Source organism: Dermacentor silvarum, chromosome 2 (assembly GCF_013339745.2).
Source record: "Dermacentor silvarum isolate Dsil-2018 chromosome 2, BIME_Dsil_1.4, whole genome shotgun sequence".
Classification (NCBI taxonomy): domain Eukaryota; kingdom Metazoa; phylum Arthropoda; class Arachnida; order Ixodida; family Ixodidae; genus Dermacentor; species Dermacentor silvarum.
This window is the reverse complement of record NC_051155.1, coordinates 148,764,252-148,779,606: the sequence shown is the minus strand read 5'-3', so window position 1 is coordinate 148,779,606 and position 15,355 is coordinate 148,764,252. Positions and strand designations below refer to the sequence as shown.

At 49.4% G+C, this 15,355-nt stretch overlaps 1 protein-coding gene across 1 annotated transcript in view; it reads right to left on the bottom strand.

Moving 5' to 3' along the window:
• LOC119440462 (glucose dehydrogenase [FAD, quinone]) overlaps positions 1–14,487 on the bottom strand; it is a 51,950-nt gene extending 37,463 nt beyond the window's left edge. The window contains exons 1-2 of the mRNA XM_049661713.1: positions 14,253–14,487; positions 1,820–2,022 (exon numbers count right to left, since the gene is read on the bottom strand). Coding sequence (XP_049517670.1) covers positions 1,820–2,022; positions 14,253–14,433 — 384 coding nt within the window. The 5' untranslated portion in view covers positions 14,434–14,487. The remainder of the gene's footprint in view (positions 1–1,819; positions 2,023–14,252) is intronic.
• Positions 14,488–15,355: the final 868 nt, after the last annotated feature.

Below are 15,355 nucleotides of genomic sequence, written 5' to 3'. Positions count from 1 at the left end.
ACTGTCAAACGTTTAGGTATAACACCTTTAAAAAAATGTCACTGTTTCGCCCTAAGGGCGAAGCAATGAATGCGATAGCAACACAGCAATGTCATACGAAGTAAGGTGAGCGGCTTTGGTAGCAATATGAATTGTAGTAAACATGAGCTGATTAAGTAAGCAGGTGTGCTGCGGCGTAAGTAGACCGACATGAAGAGAGACTCGATGACCACGAGAAGGCGCGTGTGAAACGGTGGTGTTGATGAGAAGCGCTTCCCGTGGGCAGCGCGTGCGAAAGGACACACCTGTAGCGCTGTACTGCCGACCCGGGCAGCACTGCATGTGTAGCCTGCGTTGGAAAATGTCGTCCGACTATTACTAACTGATTGAACAAGCGTGGTGTGAGCGCGCACAAACAAACATGAATAGATCACACTGAATGACTGCAGACAACGACTGTCAAAACTCTGGCAGCAAGCGCATACGCCGCAACAACGGGCGAAGGTACGTGCAGTCTATCGCTTCAACGGAAACTGAGCGGCGAATGCACGACTCATAAAGGTCAGAGCCGTGTGGAGATAAGCGACGGCTGCGAGCGAGCGACCAGCGCGGTTGTTGGCGGAGTAGAAGTGCGCCCCCCCCCCCCCCCCCGCTCCCTCCGGCGCTGGCTTCCCGCTTCCTTGCTTGCGCGCGTCCCCGCACGCTTCCGCTCGGGCATACGGCGCGCGGCGAAGATTTTATCTATAGGGAACCTCACGGCGACGGCGACGCCGACGGCAGAAATCCAGTTTAAGTGTCCATATAATTGCTATCGCAATAAAAAATAGTTAAATAAAACACACAAAATCAAGAAACAAGCAATAACAAGCCTCGTCAGACACCGGAGAAAAACACACAGTCCCAAGCAGCAGCCCGAGCTCGAAGACAAAGGACACTGCATGGTCGCAAGCCGCACCGCACCGTGCCGCCAGCGATGCATCGCCTGAAGGAGGTCCTCACCGCCCAGAGATTAAAAGAACGCAGGCGGCAGCGCGCCGAAGCCGCTTGCCGCTTCTATGCGGCGAAGACAGCGGAGGCTCGATCATGCCGCTCTGTTGGAGTGAATTCGGGAATACAGGCGCTAGCGTCACGCCGATGACACGAAGGAGCATCGGGCAGTCAGTCTGTTTAAGGTTGTGTTTGATTTGATTGCAACAGTTCATTTCGGAGGTAAACTATCCTTCCAACTAACTGCCAACTAACCTGCCAGGTCAACTAACCTGCCAGGCAACTAACCTGGCAGGTCAACTAACCTGCCCACTACCCTTCCCTTCTGTACGGCAATGGTGCAACTTCACAGGCGAATGTGGTACTTGCCGGTTTGACGTTCACCCAGTCTTGAGTGTCACTTCTATGCCCCATCAGTCTTGCCTTTCCACGTGATCTCATGCGCTATTGCCAACGACTCCAGCAATTTGGTGTTGCACGTGACAGCGCAAGGCGAATGACAGGCGGAGCGGTGCGTGGAGTGTCGCTGCATGGTTTCAATGCTAATCGCATTAACGTCGACAGTAATTTTAAGATGGGTTCACCCCTAATTTTTGTTATGCTGCAGCAAGACTTCCAGTTGCTCATATTTCAGCAAACCAGTTACTAACAATTATTTGCCATACTCCTCTCTTTTTTACCAAAATAAATTTTTTACGAATGTATGAATGTTCTCTCTGTGATAAGAAATAAAGGTCAACGAGTTCTTTCAATTTTCTCTGATGTGGCATGGTTTATGGGGTTAATATACCACGGGTTAATAAAGCAGAGGTTTATAAAGCCTATTGACTAACACCGCCCACAGTAAGCTCACCTGTCCTTGGAAAGAAAGGCAAGCATTTTTCTGTGGCACGGTCAGGTAGGCCCAGTCGTCGTGGCCACCGAGGTTGTAGGATGCGGTCACAGGGACCTGACGCGAGGCTTCTTCCAGTCCACCCGCTTCCAGCAGAAGCACAGTGATGTCCGGATTCGCAGACAAGCGGTTGGCAATCACGCAGCCAGCTGAGCCACCGCCAACTGTACGCAGTCACACACTGTATAAGCAAGCCAGCGGGCTAAAGAGGCATACTGTCAAAGCTAATCAGTAAACACCATGGCATGATGTTTACTGATTACCATCAGGCATAGCTGCTCACGCGCAGCTACAAAGTTGACTTACCACCTTTCCAAACCTTGTTGCAAGAAAATGGTTTGAGGTAGCAGATTAGTTATTACCTATTCTTACGATAAGTGCATATTAACAGTCTGTGTATCAAGTTTCTTGTGATGTCAAGAATTACTGCATATACCCCCCTGTCCATATCAATTTAACGTTCCTTGTGGCTGTTTATTGTATGTTTATGTTCCATGTTTGAGTTATATTTCATTTTTGTACTGAACTCAATGTATTAATAGTAGTGCTGTATTTTACATGCACGAGTTTGTTTCACCATTTGTAGTTCCCTCATATGAGGGCCTTTAGAGGTATTATAAATAAAGAAATTAGGGGCAGCCTCACACTAGTGGGGCGAAGACTGGGCAAACTGCGAAGCTGGCAACCCCACCTAGATTTATCTCGGTTCGGTCAAGTTTTTGCGAGGTTATGCTTCGAGACTCGGCAAAGTTTTGCGCAAGATCACCCCGCAATCGGCAGCCCAAGGAGGAACGAACACTCGTTCAATAAAGTATCTGGACGCCGCTGGATGCTGAAACGATTTTGCTCGGTTTCGTGGGCTCGTAACTCCGGATCTTCTGCGAATCGCCGACGTTTCGCCGCCGCTTCGGCGGTGCGATACTGGGGATCGGACAGAAGTCGTCTCACTCGGTCTCGCTTAGCAGCGCGGCGCGAAAGGCGCCGCGCTTCCTCTTTTTCGGGAGTGACTATTCTTCGGCTGCCCATCTTCGCGGCGATGTGCTAAGCGCGGAGACTGCGGGGCTTTTGTGTCGCCGCAGCGGCGACGCCGAGCTATATATCCCGTGGGTCGGCGCAGTGACGTCACGGCTTAGCTCCGCCTCTGCGCAGCTGTGGCAACCACTTTGCACCACGGCGCGGTGAAGTCATGGCTCGGCAAAGCTAAGGCGAAGCGGTCGGCGCAGCTGGGGCGAAGCGTTGCTAGGCGACGCATGGGGACGTCATCACCAGGCGGAGGTTTTGCAGCGTACACTCGACGGACCATCCTCGAACTTAAAACTGCTTCGCTAGTTCACAGGGGTATGTGCCATTGCGATTGGACCCTTTCTGCACTATCAACAGGAGCGGCCCACATTTAGGGCGGACACCACCGGTCCACCTCCAACTTAAACAGCTTCGCTGTTAATAAATGAATAAATATTGCGGTCATTTTGATCGTCAATACTGACCGTTGAATGCTAAGGTAGTCCACTTCTAAAGCTGACCTTTTCTTCTTTTGCCACTATCTACGCAATTTATGTCGCGTTGTTGTACTTGTTTTATTCGGAGTCCGAATAGAACGTATCGCAAATAAAGTTATCGCGTACCTGGGACCGAATTCGAACTGTTGGCGTCGCATATTCTTCGATATATATTCCGTAAATAATCTTTAAAGGAAAAGTTTGACGAAATTGAAGATTGTGCCTTTTTAACGTCAAGCGTGCTCAATCAATAGCAATACTTCCTGCCACAGAGTAGTTCCCATATTTATGCGTGTTTAGTTACGGAACGCCTCACTGTTAACTGATATTGTTACTGGTACTCGAAGTGGCGGATTCTTCGAAACGGAAAACACATATAGTGGAGGACAACAAACAACCTCGCAAAACTACATCTTCAACAACTGTTTTCAATTACCTGAGGCATCAAGACGACGACAGTATTGAGACAAGAAAACAGCTAGCGCGTCGCCAGATGCTCGTATACACGTGTTGAATTTCCCGCGTTCTTCCTACAAGAAAGAAGAGGACGAGCATCGGGCCAGGGAGCGCGTGAGCGCGTTCGAAGGGACTAGCTGCCATCTTGGACTTTCTGGGAGGCGGACGCTAATAAACGCCTCTCTGCGTCTCGAGTTTTTGTCGGCTGTTCCGTGTGCCACGTACTCTAACATTTGGTGCCGAAACCTGGGAGGCGACAGCCGGGAGCTACCGTCAAGGGACTTCGCTGGTGGCTACCGACTGGAACCACTGCCACGAACCACGGAGGTATACGGATCAGCGGACCACCATGGATAAGCTCAAGTTGAAGCGAGCCACAAGAAGGGCCCAAAACACCAGGATCATTCAAGAGGCAAGTGCAGTGCTAGAAAACAATGCCGCGACATTGCGACAGATTGACTGTATTTACGAGCGGCTCAAGACCAATAACGATGAATTGAAGAAGATCAATGATGAATTAGAAAGCCGCATAAGTGAAGAGGCATTCGAGGCGGATTACGCAACCGTAATTGAGTATGAGGACAACGCGACCCGCATCTTAGGCGAGCTCCTGAGCAAACACCGCCAGCAGTCCGAAACCACTTCATTGTCATCGCCAGTCGATGTTCGCGACATGCCGGTGGCCACAGGGCATTCTGAAAGGCCAGGAGTCAAGTTGCCGAAGCTGGTAATTGATGCTTTCGAAGGTGATCTGAGCAAATGGAACGCGTTCTGGGAGCAATTCGACCAGATCATCAACCAGAACGGAACTCTTACAGCTACCGACAAATTCAACTACCTGAGGTTATTTGCGAAAGGAGACGCGGCGACAGCTATAGCGGGGCTGTCTACCACCGAAGCGTGTTACGTTGACGCCTTGGACATGCTAAAAAGACGTTTCGGGGACAAGAAGCGATTGGAACAGGAATATTTCTCAAGGCTTCGAAGGCTCACTCCTGTGCGTTTTTCTAATGAAGTAACGAAACTTCGTAAGTTGTACGACCAGGTGCTCATTAACACGCGGGGACTGGAGGCGCTTGGCGTGAGCAAGTCGTCTTTCTCGTCGATGCTATGCGACGTTCTGCTCAGGGCACTGCCACATGACATTGTCGTAGCGTATCACAGATCTTGCGCTACACAAGCTGCAAGTTCCGCCAATGTCAACGTTCAGGAAGCCACGGAGCTAGAGCGTCTCCTGCAGTTCGTCTCTATTGAACTGGAAAGCCTAGAAAAGAGTGACTTTGGGGAGCAAAAGGTATACGACGAGGCGACTCATCCTAGAGACAATAAGAACCGCCGGTTTGACAATGCGATCCCAACGTCATCAGTGCTTCATAACCAAGCTTCAAAAACACCTCCGGACACGGGCTGCATTTTCTGCGAGTCAACGCAGCATTTGACGGAGTCTTGCCGTACAGACCTATCGCTGTCAGAAAAGAAGAAACTTCTCGCCGCCGACATGCGGTGCTTTCGATGCACCATTAAAGGCCACCGTGCAAGGGATTGCAGACGGAGAATTGCGTGCTCCGCCTGCAGAGGTCGTCCTGCGTCTAGTATTTGCGACCCACATAAACTAAACCGAAAGGCCTATGAAGACGTGAAAGGCAGCAGTACGACTGTATGCGCAGCTACAACTAAGAGCAACGAAAGAAGTGACACTTTGATGTGCGTGCTCCTACAGACTTTTCGAGCATGGGCAGTGACAGATTATTTATGCCGTTACATCAGAGGCGTGTTCGACGTAGGAAGTGAACGTACGTTCGTAACACAAGCTCTTTCAAGGCGGTTAAAGTTGAGGTGTCTTGGCTATTAAACCATAGCAATAAACACTTTCGCCAGTGTGAGCAGTTGCACACCGAAAAGATTTCGCATCGTCGAGCTTCACGTCCGAAGTCAGCATTCCGACATTGAAGTGCATTGAGAGCCATCGAGATACCCCACATTTGCCAAGAGAGATCAGCCAACACGATGACTTCTTCGTTCGTCACATCATTCAAAGAAACCGGCCACGATATCGCCAATGAACTGATCCACCCATCCATTGAAAGAGAAAACGGAGTAAGTGTACTAATTGGCTCAGACCAGATGTGGGCGGAGATGACAGGTGAATTCTCCAGACCGCGAAACAAGGAAACACTCATCGCTATGAACTCAAAGTTCGGATGCATCTTTCAAGGGAGCACCGAGCACTTGTCGTCAAAGCCAGTCAACTCACGAGTCATGAATCTGCAAGCAAGCCAGCCAGCCGTCTGCAGAAGATGAGCAGTTATTGAGTCGGCTGGAGTTGCTCCAGAGGGAATTGTCGACAAGCTGACAGCCACAGTGGAGAACCTGTCCAAGCAGCGTGATCACTTGCTTGTGGAGAGGGACAGCCAGGCTCGCCAGCTTGCCTTGCTCACTGAAAAACTCAAGGAAAAGGATAAAGATACACAGACTGCCCACTTCACATGACGAGCTACAGAATCACAGATTGACAAGCTGCAAGACAACCTAAACAGCAAGGAGAGTGATGTTGTGAGGCTCACACGTCGAGTGAGAGAGTTGGAAGCAGGAGCTGCATCAGCAGCCGAGTACCCTTCCAACCTCCTGCATGAAAACCAGAGGCTTCGTGAGAACTTTACACTTGTGGCGAAATATCACAAGAACATGGCATCTGACTTGGAGAATGTTGTACAACAGAAGAAAGACTTTGAACTTCAAATCCAGGAGTATTTGATTAAAGTGGCCAAAATAGAAGAGCTCCTGCGTACAAGGGATCGAGAGAGGGAAGATATTTTGGACCAGTACCGGTCCCTTATCTCGGCCAACGCTGATCTGCTGACTCAGGCCGAGCAGAGCCAGAAAGAACAAGACAGCAGTGATGCCACACTCAATAGCCTGCGTCAGCAGCTTGCACGACATATGAGTGTGACGAAAGAGCAGGAGCAGAAGCTGGCTTCACTGGGAGAAACTATGGCAGCCTTGCAAGAGTCCCTGCAGCACAGCGCTGCCGAGGGAAGTCGGCTGAAGGAGGAACTTCAGAAGAGCTCAGACATGCGCGCAAGGCTCGTCGAGCAAGTGGAATCGCTTCAGGACCAGCTCGCCAAAGAACAAACTGTCAACAATCATATTTCTGGGCACTTGAGGCGCCTGACGGAAAACTTTTGGAAACGATGGACCAAAGAGTACTTGCTCCAACTTAGATCTGCACACTTCTGTGACACACAGAGCAAGAACAGTGTTAAAGAAGGCGACGTTGTACTTGTACATGCGGAAAACCTTCCACGCCAAATGTGGCAACTCGCAAAGGTGATTGAAGTCTACGCAGGAGAAGATGGACACGTTCGCTCTTGCAAGATAAAGCGACAAGACGGCCTCGTGACGACAGGGCCATCCAAAGACTGTTTCCGCTTGAACTACAGGCATGACCGCACTTCGGGGCCAGTAATGTGTTGAATTTCCCGCGTTCTTCCTACAAGAAAGAAGAGGACGAGCATCGGGCCAGGGAGCGCGTGAGCGCGTTCGAAGGGACTAGCTGCCATCTTGGACGTTCTGGGAGGCGGACGCTAATAAACGCCTCTCTGCGTCTCGAGTTTTTGTCGGCTGTTCCGTGTGCCACGTACTCTATCACACGTACAGTGTTGTGTTCGCCGAAGGAGAGAAGTGTGATGGTATACAGCATGTTGTTTTAGAGACATGCAAACAGAGGCCAGCCAAATAATAAATTTGAACAAATTATTACATTGACTGCCTAGAAGCGAGCCATCGTTATTCAATGAGTCGTAATTCTTTAGCGTGAAATTGTCTGCCCATCCGTTTGCTCTGGAACTAGTTCCCCCTCGTGACGTATGCAGCTTAATCCTTCGGAACAGTCCTCACAAAGCCTGTTGCCGTAAGCCCCCAGTGGCTGTAGTGTTGCGCTGCTGAGCTCGAGGACGCGGGTTCGATCCCGGCCGCGGCAGCCGCATTCCGATGCAGAACTTAATTAAATTTAGTCCTCATATGGCATCGCTGTGTGTCGCTCGAGACTCGAATAGGTGTTTCTATTTCTGATGTAATCGAAATGAATGATTGATCGAAAGCTTATCAAACTGAATGCGAATCGAATAGGGCCTACTCGATTCGTATTTGGAATTTTGGATATTGACATACGCCTGTTTCATATTTAAGCGATAAAGGGCTGGCGACGCGAATGACGAAGCAAACGGCAAGGCAATAAGTGAAACATAACACCGAGAGGCGCAATGAGTGACGTCACTCCATGTTCTGACACTTGGCGACATGATATCCCGGAGCGGCTGGTTTCACATTGGCGTAGAAGGCAACCGCCTGTCTTTCGCCGAAAGCAGACTGGCCTCCTCCTCTGCAAACATCTCTGCGCTGCCCCGCTGCGACGTGAGCCTCTCCCTCATGCAAGATACCGCGTCTTAGAAAATACGCATGGTAGCTAGCGAAAGCTCTTTGCTTTAACAGAAGCACAATTTTCTGAAGCAGCTGCTTCAATGCACAGATAAGCAGCGAGCTTCTTGGCTTGATGAGCACAATGAGGTCCATGAAAATAGACGTCGCGTCTGCGTTCGCTCTATTGTATAGTTGTTATCATATGAAGTACCAGCCGTCTCCTACTCGTGCACGGCAAATGTCGAAGTGGGTCGTTAACCCGACCCTAAATATGCTACTATACGAGCGCTTTAACCAGTGCACAGGCACAGTCACGACAGGCACTATGCAGCTTTCAAGCATGACAAAAGCGAATCACACTGCTTTGGAATACTGCCTTGTTTTAGTGCCCGACTTACGGGCTTCCGGTGAACCGACGCCCCAAACATGGTAGTGTTAACGGCGTATACGCTCGTACGGTAGGGGAAAGCTGTAAGGAGGGCACTATCGGTGCGCATTCGGCAGCAACCGGTGTTTGACTCTATAGCAGTGTTTCTCAAGCTGCCGGTCATGGAGCGTCCAACTATGTGTAAATTCAGCTTGCCGGAACAGAGTTGACCTTTCAGCCTCGATGTCCATGCGCTTTCAACGCCGTTTTCTTTAATAGTGTGTGTGTGTGTGTGTGTGTGTGTGTGTGTGTGTGTGTGTGTGTGTGTGTGTGTGTGTGTGTGTGTGTGTGTGTGTGTGTGTGTGTGTGTGTGTGTGTGTGTGTGTGTGTGTGTTTGTGTGTGTGTGTGTGCGTGCGTGTGCGTGTGCGTGTGCGTGTGCGTGTGTGTGTGTGTGTGTGTGTGTGTGTGTCTGTGTGTGTGTGTGTGTGTGTGTGTGTGCGCGTGTGCGTGTGTGCGTGTGCGCGTGTGCGCGTGTGCGCGTGTGTGCGTGTGTGTGCGTGTGTGTGCGTGCGTGCGTGCCTGCGTGCGTGTGTGCGTGAAGGAAGTAGTTCTTCGCACCCGATTGAAACGACATAATTAAATGTTTGCGCCTGCACTTTTACAACTATATAGTTTCGAAAGAAGGACCCTCACACATGTAAGAATGCAGATTTACTTGCCTACGTTTTGGCCGTGGCACGGCCTTCGTCAGAGTCCACGGCCACAATGCAAGCAAGTAAACATGCATTTTTCGCTTGTGTTCCTTCTTTCTGAACTACGTGCATACCGGACCTACAGAAAATTCTGTTTGAAATAGTATATACATAAACGAGGGGAATGTAAACCGGGGGGCCCGATTTCTTATTAGTCATATCATAAGAAGCCAACAATGACACGAAGGGCAGCATAGGGGAAGTGATTTGCAGTTCCTAATTGAATTAAATAAATGATAAATAAATGGAAATGAAAGTTGATGAGAAAGAAACTGACCGCAGTTGGGATACGAACCCACGTCTACGCATTACGCCTGCGGTGCTCTTACCAAATGAGCTACCGTGGCGTCGTTTTCCCATCCACTTTCTGGGGTATTTAGCTTTGTCTACTAGGACTAACCCTGGAAGTGCTAGCCAGTTCCACTTCTCACTGCCATGGCAGTCAATGAGAGCACCCTATCTACGGCAGGCGTCTTGTAGTACGTGAAGGAAACTGGTCAATAAAGCAACAAATGCTACCTGAAATTACATATGTGCCACAGGAGCGACTTGGTGCGCGCACTGGGCAAGGGAGCTGTATATGTGCCATTTTGGCCACTGTGTATGTGCCACCATGGATTTTACTTAGCTTTCAATCTTACATGTAGCCATTATAAGCATTCTGTTTTACTTATCCATAAAAATGTCGCAGTTTCGCCCGAAAGGCGAAGCATCAATTGCGATAGCAAATTGGTAGAGAGCTATTCGGAGTAGGGATAGTAGAGTAGTTTATCGGCCGCATAAACTTGGACCCATTCGCTTTCTAACTGAATTGACAAACGTGGTGTCATCGCGCACAAGCAAACATGAATAGATCACACTGAATGACCGCAGACAACGACTGTCAAAACGCTGGCGCGGCCGCTGCAGCGGGCGAAGAATCGTGCGGTCTATCGCTTCAACGGAAACTGAGCGGCGAATGGACAGCGCATAAAGGTCAGAGCCGTGTGGAGACACGGCCGGGCTCGACTGGCGCGCGCGCTCGCTGGCTTCTTAAGAAGCGAGTGCGCGCGCCAGTCGAGCCCGGCCGTGGTGGAGATAAAGAGACGGTGCGGGCGACGGCCACCACAGCCAGTGCAAGCGTATTTGTTGGCAGAGTAGAAGCTGCTTCCCCATCCCTCCCACGATGCCTCCCCGGCCGCTTTTTTTTTTTTTTTTTGCTTTCGCGTGGGAGATTGCGTTGCCAGTTCTCCTTGCGCTGGGTTGCAAGATAAGCATTTGGTGCAGTAGCACAGCGTCGCCCCGCCTCCCTCCCCCCCCCCCCCATACCCTCACGGCCTTTTGGGCGACAATCGCGTTTGCTTTCCGCCGTGCGTTGGCTATCCGTGATAGCGCGCGTCCCCCGCGCGCTTTTACTCGCGCATACGGCGCGCGGCGACGATTTTATCGCCCTTGGAATCTATACGGAACCTCACAGCGACGGTGACGGCGACGCCGACGGCAGAAATCCTATTGAAGTGTCCATAGAATTGCTATCGCAATAAAATAGATGCTATAGAACATAATATCTGCAGAACCGTTCACTACACAACGTTTTCATTCTCCATAAAAGCATTTTCTAGAAATCGTGAATGCTTCGCATTACGCAGACGTCAACTGCACTTGAGCAGATTTTTTTGTGTGTGTGTTTGTTTTATTGCGATAGCAATTATATGGACACTCCAAAGCAGATTTCTGCCGTCGGCGTCGCCGTCGCCGTCGCCGTCGCCGTCGCCGTGAGGTTCCGTATGACGTCAATGGAGATGAAATCGTCGCCGCGCGCCGCCGAACGCTGTATGTGCGAGTGAAAGGGCGCGAGGGACGCGCGCTTTCACGGGGAGTGAACGCACGGCGGAGAACAAACGCGCGTTCTGTGCCATGCTCCCTTAAGGGCTGCAGAAGTAGGCGTCTCTTTCCTCCTTTACAATCACCATATATGTAGAGCAAACGCGCCTTCTTCTGACGCACGAAAGGCCGTGGGAGGGGGGGCAGGGAAGGGAGGCGACGTTTAGCTGCGGCACCAAGTGCCTATTTATATCAGAGGCTCCGGCAACAGTCACCAACGCCGCACGCATTTTGTGCGAACGCGGGCAAAACGCCGACGGCGTCGACAACAGTGCTGTGTGTTGCCGGTGCTGCTGCATGTCCAAGTTTGTACAGCGGATAAAACTACTATCCTTACTCCGTATAGCTCTCTACTAAGTTGCTATCGCAATTGATGTTTTGCCTTTCGGGTGAAACTGCGACAATTTTTTATCTCCACTTTTATATACTTTATGTTTTCATCAGTCTCACCAATTGGGCAGCTGAGGTCACTTGACCGACGCAAATTACGCAGCGTGAAAAAAGAAAATAGTTGGCACATGTGCAAGCAATTTGAGGTTTACTAAGACACCGGCTGGGCAAAAGCAATCCTTATTTTCTCACTCCACAATGCCTTTGGTTAAGAGGACGTGCCACATTCGCCGACATGGTCATCAGGAGGGCTGGCTAGCAGTCCCAGGGCCATATCTAGCGCACATAACGCACAAATGCCCAAGAAAGTTTACGGAATGGCAGCTGCCGCCGTAGATCAATTGGTAGAGTACAGAACGCATAATGCGGTGCATGTGGGTTCGGCTCACAGCAGCTGCAAGTTACTTACTTATTATCTCTATATGTCCATTAAGACAACAGTTAACTACCTCTGCACTTTCCTTGGCTTCACTGTCGGTTGGGCTAATGTTACTGCAACAACTTAGCGGTGTGGCATGTTGTCACTTGCAAGAATATTTATACACGTGGGTAAACATATACACAGATGAAATGGATTGTATACATGACGCCGCGCCTAGTACACGTCTCATTAAAGGGCGGCTTTACAATTTTTCAAAAGCATACAGCGAATTATTATAGTCTTTCACTCCCTGAATACAAAAATCATAGTTTAACAGGTGACAATTAAGACACCACAAGTCGCTTTAATTTAGCAATAAGGAGCAGCAGCTGGAGACGCCACCGGTCGAGTAACGGGCTCTGGTGGCGAAGACGATCATGACGTCATCCTGGGTATCGGCGAGGCACGAGATTCGAGTGCAGCGCTCACGTGGCCCCTGTGTTGACGCCACCTTCTCGCACCTGGTCTTTCGCCGTTACGCTCGGCGCAAGAGAGGAGCGGAGCTTCGACGAAAATTTAAACTGCGATTGCGGGGCTGCTACCCACACAGCCGATAAAATAACTTCAGGAGTTGAATTATACTGCGGCCGCTTTCCAAACCACCGTGAATTTTGCAATTAGAGTATCTGCTCAGCTTTCCTTTAAGAGGACGGTGAATTGGGCAAGTTCGTATTGATTTATAATTGCTACAACGCCAGGACAATGCGATAGGAAATTCGCATGGTCGCGTCATTTCGTGTTTTTTCGGCGTCTTCACTGTTTTCGCTGTAGTAATTATGTTCCCTTTCAGGCAGTACAAGGATTCCATCTCTGTTGCAGCTCTATAATAATTATTTTATACTCTGTTTGGCGTACGTATTACTGAACACGCTATATGACCACCTGCATTTAACACCGCGTGCTTCGAACAGCTTTTACTGAGTGCAGTTACAGTTCGGTATGTTAGTTCTCTGGTATTACCGTTGCTTATTTGATCATATGTTTCTGTATTTCTGTTCTATCCGCTTCCCCTGCAAAAGTCACCGACCTTCAGGGTACGGTCATAAATAAAAATCTCCTCTGTATTATTTATACACGCCACTGAAAGGCCGGCTATTCCGATCTTCAAAAATTTACTTCGGCGACTAAGAAATGCACGACAAAAATTTAAAAAAAATTAAAAGAAGAACACTAAGTAAAAATAGCGGAGGAATAGAGTATCACTTAATTCCGTCGTAGCTTGATATACATTATATAGCGCGCTGTATCGGCGACATGCGAGCGTCCAGTCACAGCGATGCCGTGCATTTCCTGCACTCTATTCGTTGTCACGTCACCACGTGCTTTGAGCACGGGATCAGTGCACTTCTATACACGCATAAGCTCGGTTCGGGAATTGAAGGCGCCAGAAAGATGTGTTTCTGAAACATCGTGAGGATAACTGTGTAGATAGATTTTCGCTCGCTATTCTGCTTCAGAAACCAGATGTGTGCAAATAATAATCTCTCCGTCCTGAGCGGAAACTAAACACTGACTGAAGAAGTAATTTATGAAGGCACCTTTGAGCACGCTCATGCCCACTCCGACAGTGTCGCAGTACCGATGCCATTACATAAACTCTGGAGGCAGCATATGAAACAGGCGTGTGCTATATACCGTTGTTAATCGCGACATCTCTTTGTCGACGAAGCCCGCGTTGTTGTTGTCGCTAACTGTGTGTGGAAGTGTAGAAATGTAGCAGTGGCTTCTGACCGACCGATGCTGTTAACTCTTTTGCTGACTTGCACTTCAATTCGCACCTAAACTCAGTGAATCGCTTAATAAAGGCTGCCGCAAGTTGCACGGTGAGCTTGTTGTATGTTTGATATGTATGTGACTGTATTAATAATATGGATGCGTCTAACTTTGTGGACGCAGAAGTAGCTGTATCATCGGTGTGTTCATAACGCGATATCGCCACGTCATGAGACGGGCGCCAACGCTGCGTCCTCGAAGAAAAGCAAAATTCATTTTCCGCAAAACACCTCGCCTCACTACTCTGAAGCCCTGTGGAATGAGCAGTTTCTAAATGCAAGCTTCATTGCATCCACGAAAACGAAGAGGGACATAGGTGATTCGCAGCCTGCATTGTACTCAGTATTCAGTCCAACAATATTAGTACGTCGCCATTGACGTTATAGAGAGCACCTTGAGTATGTGTGAAGGCAGATGCGTAACGAAAGCGCTATATGGAGTTTCTTATCTCACCGATGACGTAGTCGTACTGCGACCGCAGCTCACCAAGCTTGTAGTCCCGGAGCACGGGCAGGTCGGTGAAGGGCAAATGTACCAATAGGTTAACCAGAGCGATCAGCAGGCCCACAAGGTTTTGCGGTGGAGCGCCACGCCCCCATAGGGCACAGGCAATTGTGTCGATGTCGCCGCTCATGCTCCCGACTCCGCTGAAGCTGTCGCGAGTCTGGCCCCACAGAGCTGCCTATACTTTCGGCGCTCTTGCTAGTTTCCGCTTAACGAGGGCGAAACGAAGCATCTGTTTTGACAGGGACGGGAAGCATTATCGCAAACTGCAGCTGCATGGAACAATCCCCTCGTCATCCTGTATTACAAACGGTGCCCTGGCACTAACATTTCACTTCACGAACGGCAGCACCTGTATAGAGACAAAACAAACGGCAGGGCTAATGTGTATACTGCAGGCTCAATTTTTTTCTTCTTTATTAAGTTGCCAACCTTCTCTTTCTTTTTTTTTTCCTTTTGGCCTGGAAAGACGGGTTTCCCCAGGTCATGGATGTTTGTAAAGGCACACTATAGGGACATAATCCTAATCCCACGCGTACGAAGTTGCTCCGAACCCATTTTTGTCCTGGCAGTTACAAGCCCTGGTGATGAAGGAACGGTGTCTCCTTATTTCCCCCTTTCCTTTACACAGTTTCCCTTTAACGCTTCCAAGGCGGTGTTCCCGTGTACGCCGTAAACGGCTAAGTAGACATCTAAGCCGACCGCAGACATCTTAAGTCTAGTTCCAATACTGACGAACCCGGCAGTATTGGACGAGGCAGGCTACTTTGCTGTCCAAATTCAGAATGCTTGGAAACTAGACAAGAAGGTCATCTGCACACAAGGAAACTTAGCCACGCCCTACTAGGTGCTCAATGTTAGAGCTTCGTTGTGCTCACTAGCGAAAAGAAAACCTTTCAGGAATAGATATACATTACGTGCTTTCCTTAGCTTTTTCATGTCGGCACGAGGTGGCATCAAATCGCAGAGACGATTTCCAGATGCGTTTCGTTACATGAGCTCGAGACTGTCATCTTGGCTCTCAACGCACACTAATGCTGGTCACAATTGGA